This window comes from Micropterus dolomieu, linkage group LG20 (genome assembly GCF_021292245.1).
Source record: "Micropterus dolomieu isolate WLL.071019.BEF.003 ecotype Adirondacks linkage group LG20, ASM2129224v1, whole genome shotgun sequence".
Classification (NCBI taxonomy): domain Eukaryota; kingdom Metazoa; phylum Chordata; class Actinopteri; order Centrarchiformes; family Centrarchidae; genus Micropterus; species Micropterus dolomieu.
Window position 1 is genome coordinate 7,591,055 of NC_060169.1, and position 15,957 is coordinate 7,607,011.

The 15,957-nt window shown below is 39.3% G+C and overlaps 1 protein-coding gene across 1 annotated transcript in view; it reads right to left on the reverse strand.

Annotated features, from left to right (window-relative positions):
• Positions 1-1,279: 1,279 nt before the first annotated feature.
• madd (MAP-kinase activating death domain) overlaps positions 1,280-15,957 on the reverse strand; it is a 51,593-nt gene continuing 36,915 nt past the window's right edge. Inside the window, exons 26-35 of the mRNA XM_046032628.1 lie at positions 10,050-10,170; positions 9,779-9,884; positions 9,537-9,647; positions 9,345-9,452; positions 9,006-9,170; positions 8,840-8,912; positions 7,890-7,996; positions 4,600-4,669; positions 2,547-2,593; positions 1,280-1,414 (exon numbers count right to left, since the gene is read on the reverse strand). Of these exons, the coding sequence (XP_045888584.1) occupies positions 1,301-1,414; positions 2,547-2,593; positions 4,600-4,669; positions 7,890-7,996; positions 8,840-8,912; positions 9,006-9,170; positions 9,345-9,452; positions 9,537-9,647; positions 9,779-9,884; positions 10,050-10,170 (1,022 nt within the window). The 3' untranslated portion in view covers positions 1,280-1,300. The remainder of the gene's footprint in view (positions 1,415-2,546; positions 2,594-4,599; positions 4,670-7,889; positions 7,997-8,839; positions 8,913-9,005; positions 9,171-9,344; positions 9,453-9,536; positions 9,648-9,778; positions 9,885-10,049; positions 10,171-15,957) is intronic.

Genomic DNA, 15,957 nt, shown 5'->3' on the forward strand with positions numbered 1-15,957 from the left:
AAAGTCTCTGCAACACTGAAAAGCTGTGACAAGATGACATTGAGGTTTACTGCAGCACCTGCCTCCACCTGCTGCTGCTGTTTTTAACCACCTGCTATGACATCACTGATTGGGGATTCGGACTGAGTGCAAAATGGTCCAAAGTTTGCACCCATAGAGAACAATACAGCTGCTGTTTTTTTGCCATGTGAATCGGAGTGGATTTACCTTGTTAAAAAAAAACAAAAAAAATACACAGTCATGGAAAACTGAAGTCATCATTCACTTCAATCAATATGTACTATAAAAAAAAAGTTCTCTCTCACATTCTTCACCCTGTGAACACCAGTTAACTTAAGAAAACCTGGCTCTGGCAATGGCTAACTACTTATTTAAGTATTGCACATCTAGCAAACCAACAATTTGTAACATCTTTTTTTCCAGAGAAATGTACAGTCAATATATGTATATATATATATATATATATATATATATATATTAAATAAATACTATATATAGAAATATATATATATAATATTTATTTTTCATCCTCATAGTAACATGCAATTGATAACAGCAGACCACAGACGATAAATTTTACAGTAGAACTAGAACAGTAATTCAGCCTGGCGGGCTGACATAGGAGAACACATCTGAGAACACTCACATTATTTTAGGGTTCAAACACTTTTAAGAAGTGTTTACATGCGGTGCTCAGGTGCAATGTACAGTAGTATTTTCAGTATGGGACGTTCTGCACTCTGGATGTCTAACCAGTTAAAACTTGGACAGACTGGAACTTTACAGCAACAACATATCACAGAATAACTCACACAGGTCTTATGGAGACAGGTAGAAGGGGTTGGGGGGGATATAATCTGTAGTGAATGTCAAGGCTGTGCACGGGACCTGCATGCACTCTGTGCCTCGGGGCTATCCCTCACATCTCCTATCGGTACAAACAGTTTGGACTTGGCAGCTGGAACAATAGAAGACTCTCACACTGAGGGGAAGAGCTCGAGGGGAGTCTGTCCTCCCATGTTAAGGAGCAGGCAAACATTTAGCTAGATGGTATGATCATCAGGACAACAGCGATGAGGGGTTGGAAGTATTTACACAACATCACGGACCAAACACGTGTACACAGCAGGGTCTTAGGCTTGTATATACAGGAGGGAGGGGGGCAGAAATTGTGTGCTTAGAATAAAGTTAGGGATTGTCAGAAGTCTGGTTTTTAGAGCTGAGATGCCATTTCAAGTACAGAGGCGAGGCGGCGGGGGGGGGGGGGGGGGGGGGGGGGGGGGGGGGGGGGGGTGTAGGACTAGCTAGGAAGGGGTCTCGGTGACAGAATCTTGGGTTTTCCTTCTGCCTCCTTCCCTTTCACTGCCGCCACGTAGGAGAAAAGGCAGAGGACCGAATAACAGATCTGATGTGCCTGCGAAAGGAAGAATTAACCATGAGTAAGATAATGACCCAGGAGGTTACATCTGTGTATAGCAAAAAAAATACACAAGGAGCAGAGCTAGACAAGAGGCTCCCCTCAGTCTAAATCCTGTAGAAATATGGACTGTTGCATACTTGAGCATTTAAAAAGTAACCCTGTAGGAGCTTCTGACCATTGATAACACTATGGAGCAATGTTCCTATAAGTGATACGTTAGTGTGTCTGGCATTATGGTACACATTCCTGCTCCCAGTTTCCTGATGTTCTGCTGATCGATAGTTGGTGGCAGTAAAACACTGAGAAGTGGAGCAATTTAAAAATGCACATTTAAATTTCTTATAAATCGACTCTGCAAATGTTTTATGGGATACAGTGTGTTTTGGTAACATTCAATGTAAATAAAACTCCACAGCGCCCCTAAGTAGACAGCATGAAGAGCACACAGATCCTACGTTCTGACTGACCCGTGCATTGTTTCTTTGTAATGTAACCTATCAACACTAGTTGGTACTCACAACAGAATATTACTGTGTGTGGATATTTTGAAGTGTGAACAGAGTTGTTGTGAAATTCCCCTCAGTGGTCAGTTTCCTCAACAAGACGACAGTTACATTTAATGATTATTTGGTACCAAACTATCCAGTCTTACAGCTGCTAAAGCTTCTTCATTGTCTCATTCAGAATAAGCTCCAAGCTCAAGCGCAGTTCCAGTTTAAAATCATCTCAACATTTGCAAGGCAGTGCGACATCGTCCAACAAAGCACAGCGTTGGAAAATTAAATACATGCAAGCGCACAATCTTGGTGGATTGCTTTTTAACCCGAGTGATTCTGCTATTTACATTGTGATTGTCGAGACAGGGGGTAAAATGATTGTCACCGGGATAACTTGAGTTGTATATCTTGTCTCATAGTATTCCAAACCACTGAAGTGTTTTGGCGTCTGATAAGCCGTTGGATTAAAATCGGAGTGCACCTCCACAGTAATGTCTGTCATGTTTACAGATACAAATGTCAAATTGTGTGAGACATTTCTGCTGTGCACACCTTGTGACTTCTACGCTACCTTCACTGATAAAAGAAAAAAACAAGTATTGACTCTGACAGAAGAAGTGAGGACTCACCATGGGGGTCTTGTACTTGTGGATCACCACTTCTTTAGTTTCAGGAACTATGCCGGTGCAAGAGACAAAACAAAGAATTCAAAGGCAGCAGGAACTTCAATGTTTGAGAGCTTTGGGGGTTGGACTTTCAACAAGGTGTAAAATGGTATGTGGGCCAAGAAGAGTCCACTTCAACAGTCAGAAGTACATTGAACTTGAGACAGAGAGGGTGACAAGGGCAAGAGTGGCTCATCTGCTTTAGTTTCAGGTAAATTAAATCCTGGTTATGCTGAATACTAATTAAATGATCAGATTCAGTCTTTCAGCTGAGTAACAATCAATCAAAAGGCCCATGCAAATAGCTAAAGGTTAAACTGTTTTTAAAAAATAAATCTGAGCTTAGGACTGTTGGTGAGATGTTCATGGCCCACAAAAGGTACAAATAAAAACATACATCTTATAACAAGAGGCTGCAAAGGTTGAAAAGTTAATATGGAAAAGAAAAGGAACACGTCCCCTCCACCCCAGTGAACTCAAAGTTGAAAGACATCACAGAAAAGCAGCTACGAGAGGCCAAAATCCTTTGACCCCGGACGAACAGATTGACTTTTCATTAGTAACTGTAAACCCATAGCAGTGATGAGGAGGCTGAGATCTGGACAAATGAAGGGACAGGGAAATGTTAGCCCCACCCACCCGCCCACCCAAAACAACAGTCCCACCGAAGATCTCCACTTGATGAGATACAGAGGCAGACTGTCAGGGAATCAAGGCCATATGAGAGATGGGGTCTGGGGTGGAATGAAAAGCGAGTGATGAAGGAAGCAGTACTCATGGTACAAGAAAGGATAAATTAATCAACGATCGAGTGAGGAAATATATTCTGCACGCAATTAGTTTAAATAAGAAAGGAGAAAGGTGACAACACTTTACCTGCTGGAGAATGAAGGTTTTCATAGTGGCAAAGATGAGGGCAACATTACAAAAAGCAGCACAGAGACACGACAGTAACCCAGCCTGGTACTCAACTTCAACCTCTGACCATCACATACTGCAGTGTGATACTGGAAGTCGTATTTTGTGACTTCTTCCTAGAAATGTAAACGGTGCACTGACCCTTCACACTCCTGCTCACTACTGTCTAAAACATGGAAGCAGCCTGAACTATAACACAAACCTCTTTGCTTTATTCTCTCCATTAGGCTGTTTTTTTTAAATTAAGGTAGTCGATAAATGTCTAAACAATGTGTTTTTCTGATTCTATCAGAGCAATGGAGAAGTGTAAGAGCTAAAACTACTTCTTATGCTTTGCTTAAGTTCAATTAATGATTTTAATTTTCTAGGATACCTAACAAGTAACTGCACAGCTAGGTGAAACATTTGTAACTGTTGCCCAATATTATTCATTTACGAGTCGAGTCTTGTTGTGTTTGATACTTGCTACTAATTTCAGACTAAATCTTTTACGGATTACGCAGGAAAACATTTAAAAATATATTTATTATCCAATGCTCTTAAAGGTTAAAGCCAGTTGCATTCTATATCTTTATCCTACTGAAGATGTTTCATATTTTAAAATGGCTAAACAATTTCCTATAAGAATCTATTTTGTTTTCCCTAAAATGGCGACTTGTAGATGTGATCCAATCCTCATGCTTTAAATTTTAAAAGTAATTTACAATAAGTTATGCATCGACCCCTACCACAAGAAGTGACATCGATTCTTATGTTGGAACGTTTTCATTTCTATTTGTGCACAAAAGGCAGCTGGACTCACACTTCTGTTGTTACACTGACTTATTTCTCTCACCAGCTCTCTGTCCCTCTTTGTCAACTAAATGAAACGTCACTTGCTCTAAACGTCAGTGGTGCCATGTGACTGTAAGAAAACCACATGCTCTGAAGAATTCATCACTCACTTAATCACCTACAGGCATCAGTGTCTCAGTGTTCCTTGAGGAGAGCGAGTATCCAATTTAGTGAAACCTTATTAGCTCTCGTCAATACATTTGCCATGAAGCTGAGTTACTGCCGTGCCAAGTACAGGCCTAGAATCAATAGATGGTGTAATTACCAAATTCCTCCAGGACAAAGACTCCCTTCACTGTATTGCACTTTTTAATGTGACTCAGCTCTATGAAAACCTAAAAACAAACAAAAAAACAAACAAAACAAGACACAACATTATTAACTCAACAACACTGGATGAAAAGTAAACACTTCATATTTAAAAATTAACCAGGTTAAACTTGTTTTATTCAGTATGAAAGATAAAAAAATAAAAACAACTACACACGGAATGCAAGCTTTAAACAGCTAACGAAAGAAAAGAAAAACACACTATGAGAAGTTTCCATGATCAAACGCATACATGGGCGACGGTTAAATGAGAAGAAATGCATTTAGTCTGCTCAAAACTAATTCCACATGACTTGTTTCATCAATGAAGTATATCAGAACTGGAACATTTATAGTTATTTGGATGTAACCAGCAAAGGTAGTTTAAAAAAACATTTATTTTTATGCTCAGTGATGCATTCTGGCCCATATGATGCATACATGGAAGTTCCATATAAAATGTAGACAAGGACACAACTAGATTTGCCATACAGCTACAACAGTTAAAAGAAAAGATAGAGAAAACAAAAGGAACCCAATAAGATGTAACTGCTAATAAGCAAACACAGCAGAGGTTGTGTACCTTCCGCTCCTTGCAGGGGGAGAGAGCATGGGAGAGAAATGGTTTGGATTATTATCGGACAGAAGAGCACAAGCACTCAACGACACTCCGAGAGGGCGCTATCCACAGGAGCCTCGTACGGATTCAAATCAAGAATCTAGCTAAGAAGTTAACAGAGCCAATCTGAAAAACCCTTCACAAGAGGAATCAGCCCAAAAACTAAAAAAAATAGGAGAGAGAGAGAGAAATAAAAAAAGAGGACTAGAGGTTTGACTAAAGTATTGAGAGCTGGATTCACCTTTGTATTCCTGGACTTAAATCATCTCAGTCCCCCAGAGCCCTCCATGCCTCCTCCTCCAGCAACAAGGGCTGGCACCAACACTACTTGCTTACACAGCAGAACAGATAAATAAGGGCAGTCACTGATGGACAGTAAATCCCTCTATGATGTAGGATGTCACCTCTGACACCATCTCACTGCCGAGCTGCCCAGGACCCAACCCAGTGCTCACTCTCTATAATACTATAAATTTAATAAAGTCTTACGAGTGGCATCCAGTGCTGAATAAAGCGCCTGCTGAGGGTTTGGTTAAACTGTTTTACTCAAAAAATGTGAAACTATTTGTGAGGACGTTTCAGCTGACCTGCAAATACTCCCAAACTAAGTGTACCAGAAATGCCAGTGAAAATCGTTCATTCTAGAAATGCGGTGCTCTACATTGGGAATCTTTGAGAAGCTCATCTCTTAGGTTAATTGTTTTCAGCTTGAATGGAAATGAAAAATGTGGCACCCTACCCCTTGCAATACAAAGAGCAAACATTCTACTTGAAAGAGCCTGAGGCAGAAAAAAGCAGAAGCAGCAAGGAAAAGCAGGCAATAATCATAACAACATCCAAGTAAAAGGGTCGGTTCACCCAAATTATAAAAATACATTATATCTGGGCAAGCAGAAAGTTTTCATTTTATAATGGAGATTAATGGAATATTTTGTGATGCTCACAGCAACGAAAATATGTTTAAACCTGCACTGACTGCAGAAACAAGCTATAAACACAACACACAATCACCTTTTAGTAGTTAAGTAGTAGTTAATAGTTGCTTATTTACACATCCAGCAGACACAATTCTTAAGATTAGCATTAATTTGGACTTTCTGTCGATGAGATAAATGGCAGTCCAACATTCATCCTCCTTTTAGCTCGTTGCACTCTCAACCAACTCCTGAGGGAAATATCTGTCTCTTAAACTGCTAAATGCTCCTACATGTTCACTATATGTTCTGCCATTTGGAGGTGGACAGGTAGTGTACAGTGGATTTGGAGCTTTTTCACTGAAGAGAGCTGCATGCTGTGGCCTAAAACAACACTACGAGAGCACTGAGAGTGAACCAAAACAGTAAAAATTGTGGGCCACAAAATCAAAACAATGAGCTAAAAGACTGAAACAGTAAATGTAAAAAAAGTACACATTTCTCACGTTTGGTTACTGATTTTCTCTCAAAGGACAGCATAGTAGTGCTACACACTTTTACAGAGCAAATGTGTATGCTGTAGCAGAAAAATAAGCATTTAATTTCAGTTGGAAGTATTTGTTTGGTGGAAAGGATTTCCAATGAAAACTCTCCGCAGTGAGGTCTATCCAGAGTAAGCAGGATATATTTGCTGTTAAATACTTGAAATTAAGTTTGGTGAACACCACAAATGAGACACTATTCACCTCCATTGTATCAGAGACAAATATCTCAAATCCTGGACTGCATTCAACCAAAACTTTGTGCAAGGCTAGATACAACTAGAGCTGAAGTGTAATTTTGGTTAACTGACCCTTCAAATTACTTTTGCTGTTGAGAAATCAGTTTAAAGATGCTGGATGTCTCATGAGGAATATTGCTGTTCAGTCTTTTTTTTACACTTTAGTAACACCTCACATATTCTTTTTGTTGATTTTAAGATGCTCAAAATGTACAAAGCATCTGCTAGCTGCAATGGGTTTCTGGATCTTTTCACTTCACTGCACAGACTATTCTACAGCACATTGTTCAATCACAGCTTGACATTCTAATGAACCTGAAGAAAAATACAAACCCCGACTGTGACTACCTACGCAGATGTGAAGACAACACATGACGATGTTCAAGGGTCCAAACTTAAATGTGAAAGTTGCTATTAAATAGCCAATTATTAATGAAAAGTCTTTGCTCAAGGTCATCCGTCTTATCACTGATGCGCAACACACGCATTAACACTTCTCCTCCCACACAGTAAATGAACAATGAGGTTTGAGCTCCATAGATGAAAAAAAATAAAATAAAATAAATACTTGTGTGGAAGGATGTGTTAATATTTTGGGAAATGCATGCATATGAACACACAAACAAATAGAAAAAAGCAAAAAAAAAAAGCAAAGGCAAAAACAGAAATTCTTCCTCTAAAGGGAAACAATCAGGCGTGAGTAAATGCTAATCAAACATGTTGTAAGTCACCACCAACATTTTGGCTAAGATTTATTTTTAATGACAATAGAGGAAGACGTCACTAGATGAAAGGAAATGAGGCAAACAGGAGAGATGAGCAGAAATGCGGACAGAAGTACGGGATGAACGCTTCATCATGAGTGATTATTATTATTTTCATGCCCTTGTGTGAGATGAGAAGCAGTCTCTGCTGTGGTACTGGCCTCTTACCTGGCTGTGCATGAATTTAAGGTTGATCCCTTCCAGTGTAACCTGCAGCAGTCCACCTTCACCAGTTTTCATGTCCTGGACAGGGAACTCTCCACCCAGCTCTGGACCTGAAGGGAAAAAAAAAAAAAAAATGGTGCACGCTGTTGGGACGTGGGGCAGAAACGTCTTCTTTCTTTCGTTGTCTTAAACTGACTCCAAAATAAGACTTTAACAGAAAATAAAATCACAACACTGAACAACAGGGGTGTAATGGTGCTTGTATTCTTCCCAAACTGTTTATTAGGGTACGTCTGGGTCGATATGCATCTAATTAAACTTAAATTAGGTCTTGTTTTATTCACATTAAATTTGTCTTCTGGTCTTTTGTAATAACAATGTTTTGTTATTGATCAATTAACAATTTAATGTTTCCTGTTTTCAAAGTAAATGGCCTGCCTTGACCCTGCCGTAGCAAAAATATTTGAGAAAACAAGGCAGTCTCTCTCTCTCTCTCTCTCTCACCCTCTCTCTCTCACCCCCAACCGGTCGAGGCAGATGGCCGCCCACCCTGAGCCATGGTTCTGCTCGAGGTTTCTGCCTCTTAAAAGGAAGTTTTTCCTTGCCTCTGTCGCCTAGTGTTTGCTCTTGGTGGGAACTGTTGGGCTTCTGTAAATAGCATCACAGAGTACGGTCTAGACCTGCTCTTTTATGAAAAGCGCTGTGAGATAACTGTTGTTGTGATTTGGCGCTATATAAATAAAATTGAATTGAAATTGAATTGAATACTGTTGCTCCCCTAAATCAACAATCAAAATTCTCAGCAGAAACTACGGCATCCCTGATAAGACTGATAAAGACTACTTGGTTATAAATGTTGAGAGGGCAGACTGGACAGCCATTTTTGAGAAAGCCAGAAAGAAAGGAAAAGAAAGAGCAAAATTAGGCAACAACCAAACTCACTCACTCCATACCTGGTTTAATACTTTGCTGTCTTGCTGCAGCTCTTTCCATACTGTCTTTCACACAGTAGTAGAGTTCCCGACACTAAAATGCAAAGAGAGAAGTTGTTTGAATTTCTAACCAATGTTCTCCTCAAGTGAATAAAAGTACAGGATGTAGAGAGATGCAGCTTCTGACCTTTTTGGTATAAAACTTATTGAGCTGCGTCTCTTGGCCGTTGCGTCTCCAGAGACACAGCACCTTGGTCTTGGGGCAGTAGGTCATGTTGATGAGCTTCTCGTACCACCAACGCTCGTAAACTGTGCCGATGTTGCTGCGCAGGACTATACAGTCATCGCAAACCTGAAACAATGATTCAAGATTCACATTATAAAATAAATAACAATATGATCTCTACTGTACTACTGTGTGAGCACTGAGGAAAGTTACAGATATTTTGAGATAACTTGACTTATACTGCTTCCATGAGCTCAATTTGTAGTATCAGGAATTACACATAGTCCAGACTTTGCGTACCTCCATGAAAAAGATGTCTCCTGTGGTATCAGTGCCAGCATGTACAACAAATGTTTGCTTCTTGATGTGGCGGCTTCCGCTGGGCCTGATGGGCAGCTCACGGCCGTTCTAAAAAAAATACAAGTCAGTACAAATAATTACAAAAGGATGAATAGAAATTGAGCTAAATGAATTAAAAACAGAGATTTTCACCATTTGGGGCAGTTTGTCCAGTATCTCGTTGATCTCTTGGCTGTATGAGAGGCCAATGTGGGACTTCCCCATCAAACGCCTCACTTTCTTTCTGATGTCATTTTTGTTCAACTAAACAGACAAACACATCCACAAGGAACAAAAGTTGAGATATCTGGAGGTTAAAGAAAAACTCTAACTCGGCATAGATCAACAAACAATTATGTTGTCCTATAATTAAAATAACAAACAGGCCTCCGTACTTTTAACATTAGCATATATGCAATCATATTGTGCAGCAGGGTGGCCAGAAGTCTGTCTTCATCATCCTCCAGACGCTTGCGGTCGTGTTCTCCTAGCGACAAGTATCTGTGTTGATAATAAAAAACACACACAGAAAAGCAAGTATTTATAGTCCAGGACCAGAATTACAAAGTTATTGCATCTAGTAAAAAAAAGAAAGCTGTTGCTACATGGCAAAAAAATAAATAAAAAAGAAATCCGACAGTATGAGTAACGTCAGCCATACTGAACCTTTCAATCATCTCCTGGGGTCCCTGGTCCATACCCATGCCCTCACGCTCTAACATCACAGCATCTAAGTAGGCGTCCTCCCAGAACTGCATCTGGTCCCACAGTGTGGAGCGCTCTTTACCTGAAAACAAGGAGAGAGTACACATGTAGCTACTAAAATGTGCAAAGGTTGACAGTTTCATCAACAACACAGCTGATCCATTCAAACACAACCCAAACCAAAGAACACATTCCTTCATACCAGCCAAAGTAAATCCTCTCAGACACATTATCACCAAAATAACTCTATTTTTATTTATGAGCAGATTCTCCAATACAAATTATATCCAACTACTGTTTGCATTTCCACGTTGCTTTCTACAGCTTTCAACAGCTTGTTATAACTGACAACAGTTACAACAAGGTTTCGGCAAGTATTGAGGTATTGATATTGTAACATTTTACTGTAGCTTTGAGCATGAACAAGCAGTTTATAGTCATGTGTGAGAACAACAGTAAGTACAATTACACAAAACCCTGACAACTAACAGCTCCAACAAAACCTTAACTTTTGTTGTTTAGCACAATTATTTTAATAGCACCTTTTTTTTTTTTAAATCAGCAAATTTTATATGTATAGAGGTATCTGATTCTGTTTTAAGTGCTGGTCTTTTTAACCTTCCTGGAACCACAAGTTAAAGGTGGGGTAAGTGATTCTACTTCATTAAGCGTCTTTCTGTCAAATTCAGCGATTATCTCCTCTAAAAAAAAAAATCTAGTACAGTATCTTGTACACAACCCTGGCTTTGTAAATGGGAAACAAAAAAAGTGGCCTGCACCCCGCCACACAACACTGTTCCAGCCATGATTTCTGTGTCAGGTAACGTTACATCAATTGGCCACGGACATTCAGCTTACTTTCCAGATAACAAGACATGCTGTTGTTGTGATGTTAGCTATAGTAGCAGGAGAGTTGTGAGTATCACTGTATGGAGCTGGTGTGCTGGCTCTGGGAAACGGTCTCGTCCTCTCTGCATGTTAGCTTTGCAGCACTGTAGCAACAGCTTGATAACACACAACCTCGCTAACGTTACATTACTTGCTGTGTCATTGTTTGCTCTATATCATGGTTTTTGAAATTTGGATTGGATTCCTCCAGAATCATTTACCCCACATTTAATACGGACTGAGGAGGACAACGTTATTAAAACCAAAAATGCACAACTTTAAGCATAAAAGAAATAACACAAATCATCTTGATCATCAATCATCTCAAGATGCAAAATAAGAAGAATAGTGGCTGAGCCAATTTCATTTTCCCTACCTCTATCACATGTAAGTAACTCATTGGAAAACTTGATATTTCCCAATCTTGTTAACCAGCTGGTGGCTCATTTGAGTGTGCTCAACTCATTATTACATTTCTGACAGCACTCGAAGGCAACATGCACTCATCTAGTATGCAAACCCATGAAATGTTAAGCTTTAACATGAAAGTTAGTCAGAAAACTGGGTGAAAAATGTTGGTGGGTAGAAATTAAAATAATGTTGACAGTGAACGAACATCTCTCTCTCTCACACACTCTTACACACAAACCTGTCTTTGACATCCCTGTGAGGCAAATTCTGTAGGATAGCTTAAATTTTCCACCCCATCACATGTTAAAAAACACATAGATGTCCAGCTCACCAACGGACAGGAAAAACCCACATCACATCAAAGATTAAACACAGAGCTAGTCCGTATGAACAATTGATGCATTCCTCCCCAACCTCCCACACACACACACACACACACACACACACACACAGGAAAAAGAAAAAAGCAAGATGTTAGCCCTACTTAGAGAAAAGGTTTCCATGGCAGCATCCTCTAGTTGATCCCAAACGGAGCTCTTATCGCGGCCTGGAAGAATTTCCCAGGAGGAGCAGCAGGAGGAATGAGAAGCAGCGAGAGCAGGAGAGGGTTAGGCGAAGAGGTGAGTAGGTTTAATGGTACAACAAGAGCAGAGCGAGCAGAGAACCACACCAGAGGAACAATAACAAGGACAAACAAAACATACCAGGTTCATTTACTCACTTATTTATAGCCAACAGCACTTATACACAGGATGTCATTGTTCAAAATATAAATGTTTTGCACAGTCAATTAGATGAGCAGTAATTCTGTGGTTTGTGGTGAAGATGCTGTATGTTTATGATCTGTTTAAATACAACATTGACTTTAAGTCCTTATTGTTACATCTAAAATCTTTAAAGACTGTAGTTTAACTTAGGTTAAATTAAATCAATTTTGTTTAGCAAATATACAAATCACACACTACTAATTAATTTGCAGAAGCTGCAGTCATGACTTACAATAGCGCAAATAAATATCCAGTATTCAAATTTTTTTCTATTTTCTTTCCATTCCTTTAACGTTTATTCTGTTTTCACATGCATGCACATGTTGCCAAACCTCTCAGACAGCAGCAACTTTCCACTTCACTCAGTAGTGCTAATTCAACACTATGTAAAATTGGACAATAACATTATGTAAAGTTGCTTCACAAAACAAACATCAGTGTACAACCTTTCACCTTTTAACATGTTAAGTTCACTGTTACATAATAAACATTTGACATTACTGTAATCACATGTCTGACTTCTGCTTCCTGCTCTTAAAAATAAGTCTTTTCATGATTAGTGAAAGTTCACCGTGGTTACATTAAAAGGAAAACCAAAGCACGAGTTTGCACAAGTTGGAGTGAGGTCACAATATCCACCAACACTTTCTTTACATTAATGTAAGTACCCTTTAATATTTCCAGTTGTTAGGCTCAAAAGATTTTCTTTAAAAAAAAACAACAAAAGTGTTCAAGTAATGCAGAATAATCTCATACTTAGAGTGATTTGAGATTTATAAGTGTTTTTTGGGAACAGTGGAAGGAAATGTTTTTTGAAACATCAGAATGTCCGCTGTTTGACATAACTATAAGAGGAAGCAAACTAGAGAGCAGAACATACCCAGAAGGCCTTCACAAAGGTAAATCCTCATACTGATGTCCTCCACATGCTGCGCAGGCGCACCCTTTGCCATGGTATGTGCATGATCTTTTGCACTTGGTTTCAGAGTGTGGGTCTTTCCCTGTGGAAACAGGTCAACGTCATGTTTGTAATCCAACAGCTAGTACCAATGACCCAAAATTCTATTTCATGTATTTTGAGTATTGGTGCATCCGTTTTTGTCCTATTTTCATCATTTGACCTATGTTGCATACTGTAGATTATCCAGGTCGAATACTATTATCCGTAGGATAGTCTGGTTCTGAGAATACTACTCAACTCAATGGCTTGTCTGTTAGGACAAATGAACAAAGGCTGACGAGTCCCAGTCCCTTCTTTTAATAAGGAAGTTTTGTCTGACAACAGGAGAAAAGTCCAAACCTACTAATGTAACAACTTAACCACTACTAAATATTTTTACACAGCAATTAACAAATCTTAACACTATTAAAGATAGAAATGTATTCTCAAACTATCCAACAAAGCAAAATTACACGTTGTTTACCCAGTTCAAACTATTACTAATCACTGTGGGATCTCAAAGTCACCACAGGCGAGCAATGCTTCCAGCTAGTCTATGAGACTCCTGGTCTGCTCCTCAGTGGGAATTCTCTACAGACAGATGCCTACATAGAAGGGCTGTAGAACTGATTTCAACACCTCTTCCTGCCTAACTTGATGGTCGTAGGCCAGGAGAGGACAGTTGGAGTGAGAGGGGATTTTTCCACATGTACAGGAGTGTTTAGAAATGTAAACAAATGTTGCTAATTTAAAGTATTCTCACACACACCAGTTCATTTTTGGCAAAAGAAAAACACAACAACAATTTCCCAGCACATTAAACTTTCAGGTGTTTTTAAGTAGTGGAAAACTAGTCTGCAATCTCTGTTTTCATGGTATAGATGGGAATCCTGAAATCCAATCAACTTAAGGCAGAGTTAGTAATTCATGCCACGTTCAAATGGAGTAAGTTTGTAATGAAATTGTCTTATTTTAAGATAGTTATTATCTAAAGTAAGACATAGTAGAAGTAAGAACTGTATCATATACATATTTCACTCAGAGTGATACATACAAACACTTGGCTGGTGGCTGGATTGGTTTCAATCTCACTGTCAGAAAGAGTCCCTCTGGACTGATTTAAGTGAAGAGCAGTTCTCCCACCAAGGCCATCTCCTGCTGTGCTGCTCAGGTCACTGTCAGCGCCGAGAGTCTCTCCAGAGCTATTGCTTATCTGAAAAATTTAAATTCCAGGTGTAAGAACAATACACGAGTGGTGCTTCACATGCAGAAGGTTTGGTATAAAAGAACCTTTTGGCATTCATATTAATAGTTTGATAAAACAGTTTGAAATAATCTTATTCCACACAGTCTGACAGCATCACACATATGTATATAGTGTATCCACCATCAGCGCAGTTATGTGAATTACATACATGAAGTATTTTAACGCAAGACTCCACATTTTTAATAGTTTCTTTTTAGAAATTCTTTGCCCCTTGCCCATTTAAAACCTCTACATGGTCTGAGGACTGACGTCATCAATAAAGTGAGTAGAAGTAATAGACAGTGTGTGGAATTTTTTTCTTATACAATTCCTCAAAATTCAGCCTGACAAATTTGGTCAGGTTTGAAAAATGTTTGGTTGCTATTTCCAATAAACCCAAAGCATTAAAAGCTGTATATACATATGCTGATATATTTAATAATCCATAACCCAAACATAACAAACATGGGTGGTGATGGCGCAATGAATAAGACACATGCTTTTGGTGTTAGAGACCTGGTTTCAATTCCCCACAGTGACACATCCACCAATGTGTCCCTGAGCAAGACACTTAACCCCTAGTTACTCCAGAGTCGTGTGACCTCTGACATATATAGTTTTTGTAAGTCGCTTTGGATAGAAGCGTCAACTAAATTAATAAATGTATAACGTACATGTACCAACCTCACATTTCAAAAACAAAGGGGAACTATAAATGATTTGTCCAACTTGTAAACAACACACGGCTGAAGTCCACTTTTGCATCTATGCTGTAACTGATGTAAGCCTATGCGTTGGTGTCTCCATCGCTCTGCAATTGCACTAACATAATGCTAGTTCGCAATGGGGTTTCTATGTTCTACTGTGTTGAGTTTCTTCTTCTTCATTGGTGCAGCCCACTATAAACAATAGCAAATTAAACTAAGCGGATCATGTTTGAGTTGGAGCTGATCGATGTTCAACAGCAGTTACTTTTCCTGAAATTACCAAAACAAAAATAAGAGAATGTGTCGGAGATGGACTGTACGACCCTTGAATCGGTTCAGGCAGAAGGACAAACTTGAACTGCATAAGAGGAATTGCAATGCTACCAAGCTGACCACTCATGGTTCCTGCGGTCTGCGTCGCCAAAAAGTGTAGTTAGATTTTTGGAGAGGTGTGCGTCAGGCAATGACATGGGCTACGGTGTAGGGTACGTGGCTATGCGTAAGCTTCGGCGTCTATTCGACGAAGAAGTATAAACTGGCCTTAACAATATGCCACCCACATTTTCATGTTTTATTTAAATACAAGGAAAAATACTTTAAATGGTTTGGACCAAAAATATCATCCTGGAATCTACAATTAATATTGTGAAGTACTGTGTAGGTGTGGAATAGATAGGAATAAAGTGCACAGTGTCTAAGTTGGATGTGCCCTACCACTGTGCTGGCCTCCGAGTCCTGGCTGGTGCTTCTTGTCAGGACCGGTGGCTCTGAGCTTGTTACAGACTCTGTGTCGCTCTTCTGTAAACCCAAAGAAAAAAAAAAAAAGGGGACAGAATTCAGTGGTGAAAATGTGTTGCACCATGAGCAGTTTTTAAATTTCAAAAACTAGCACCATAGATTGAAGGATGAA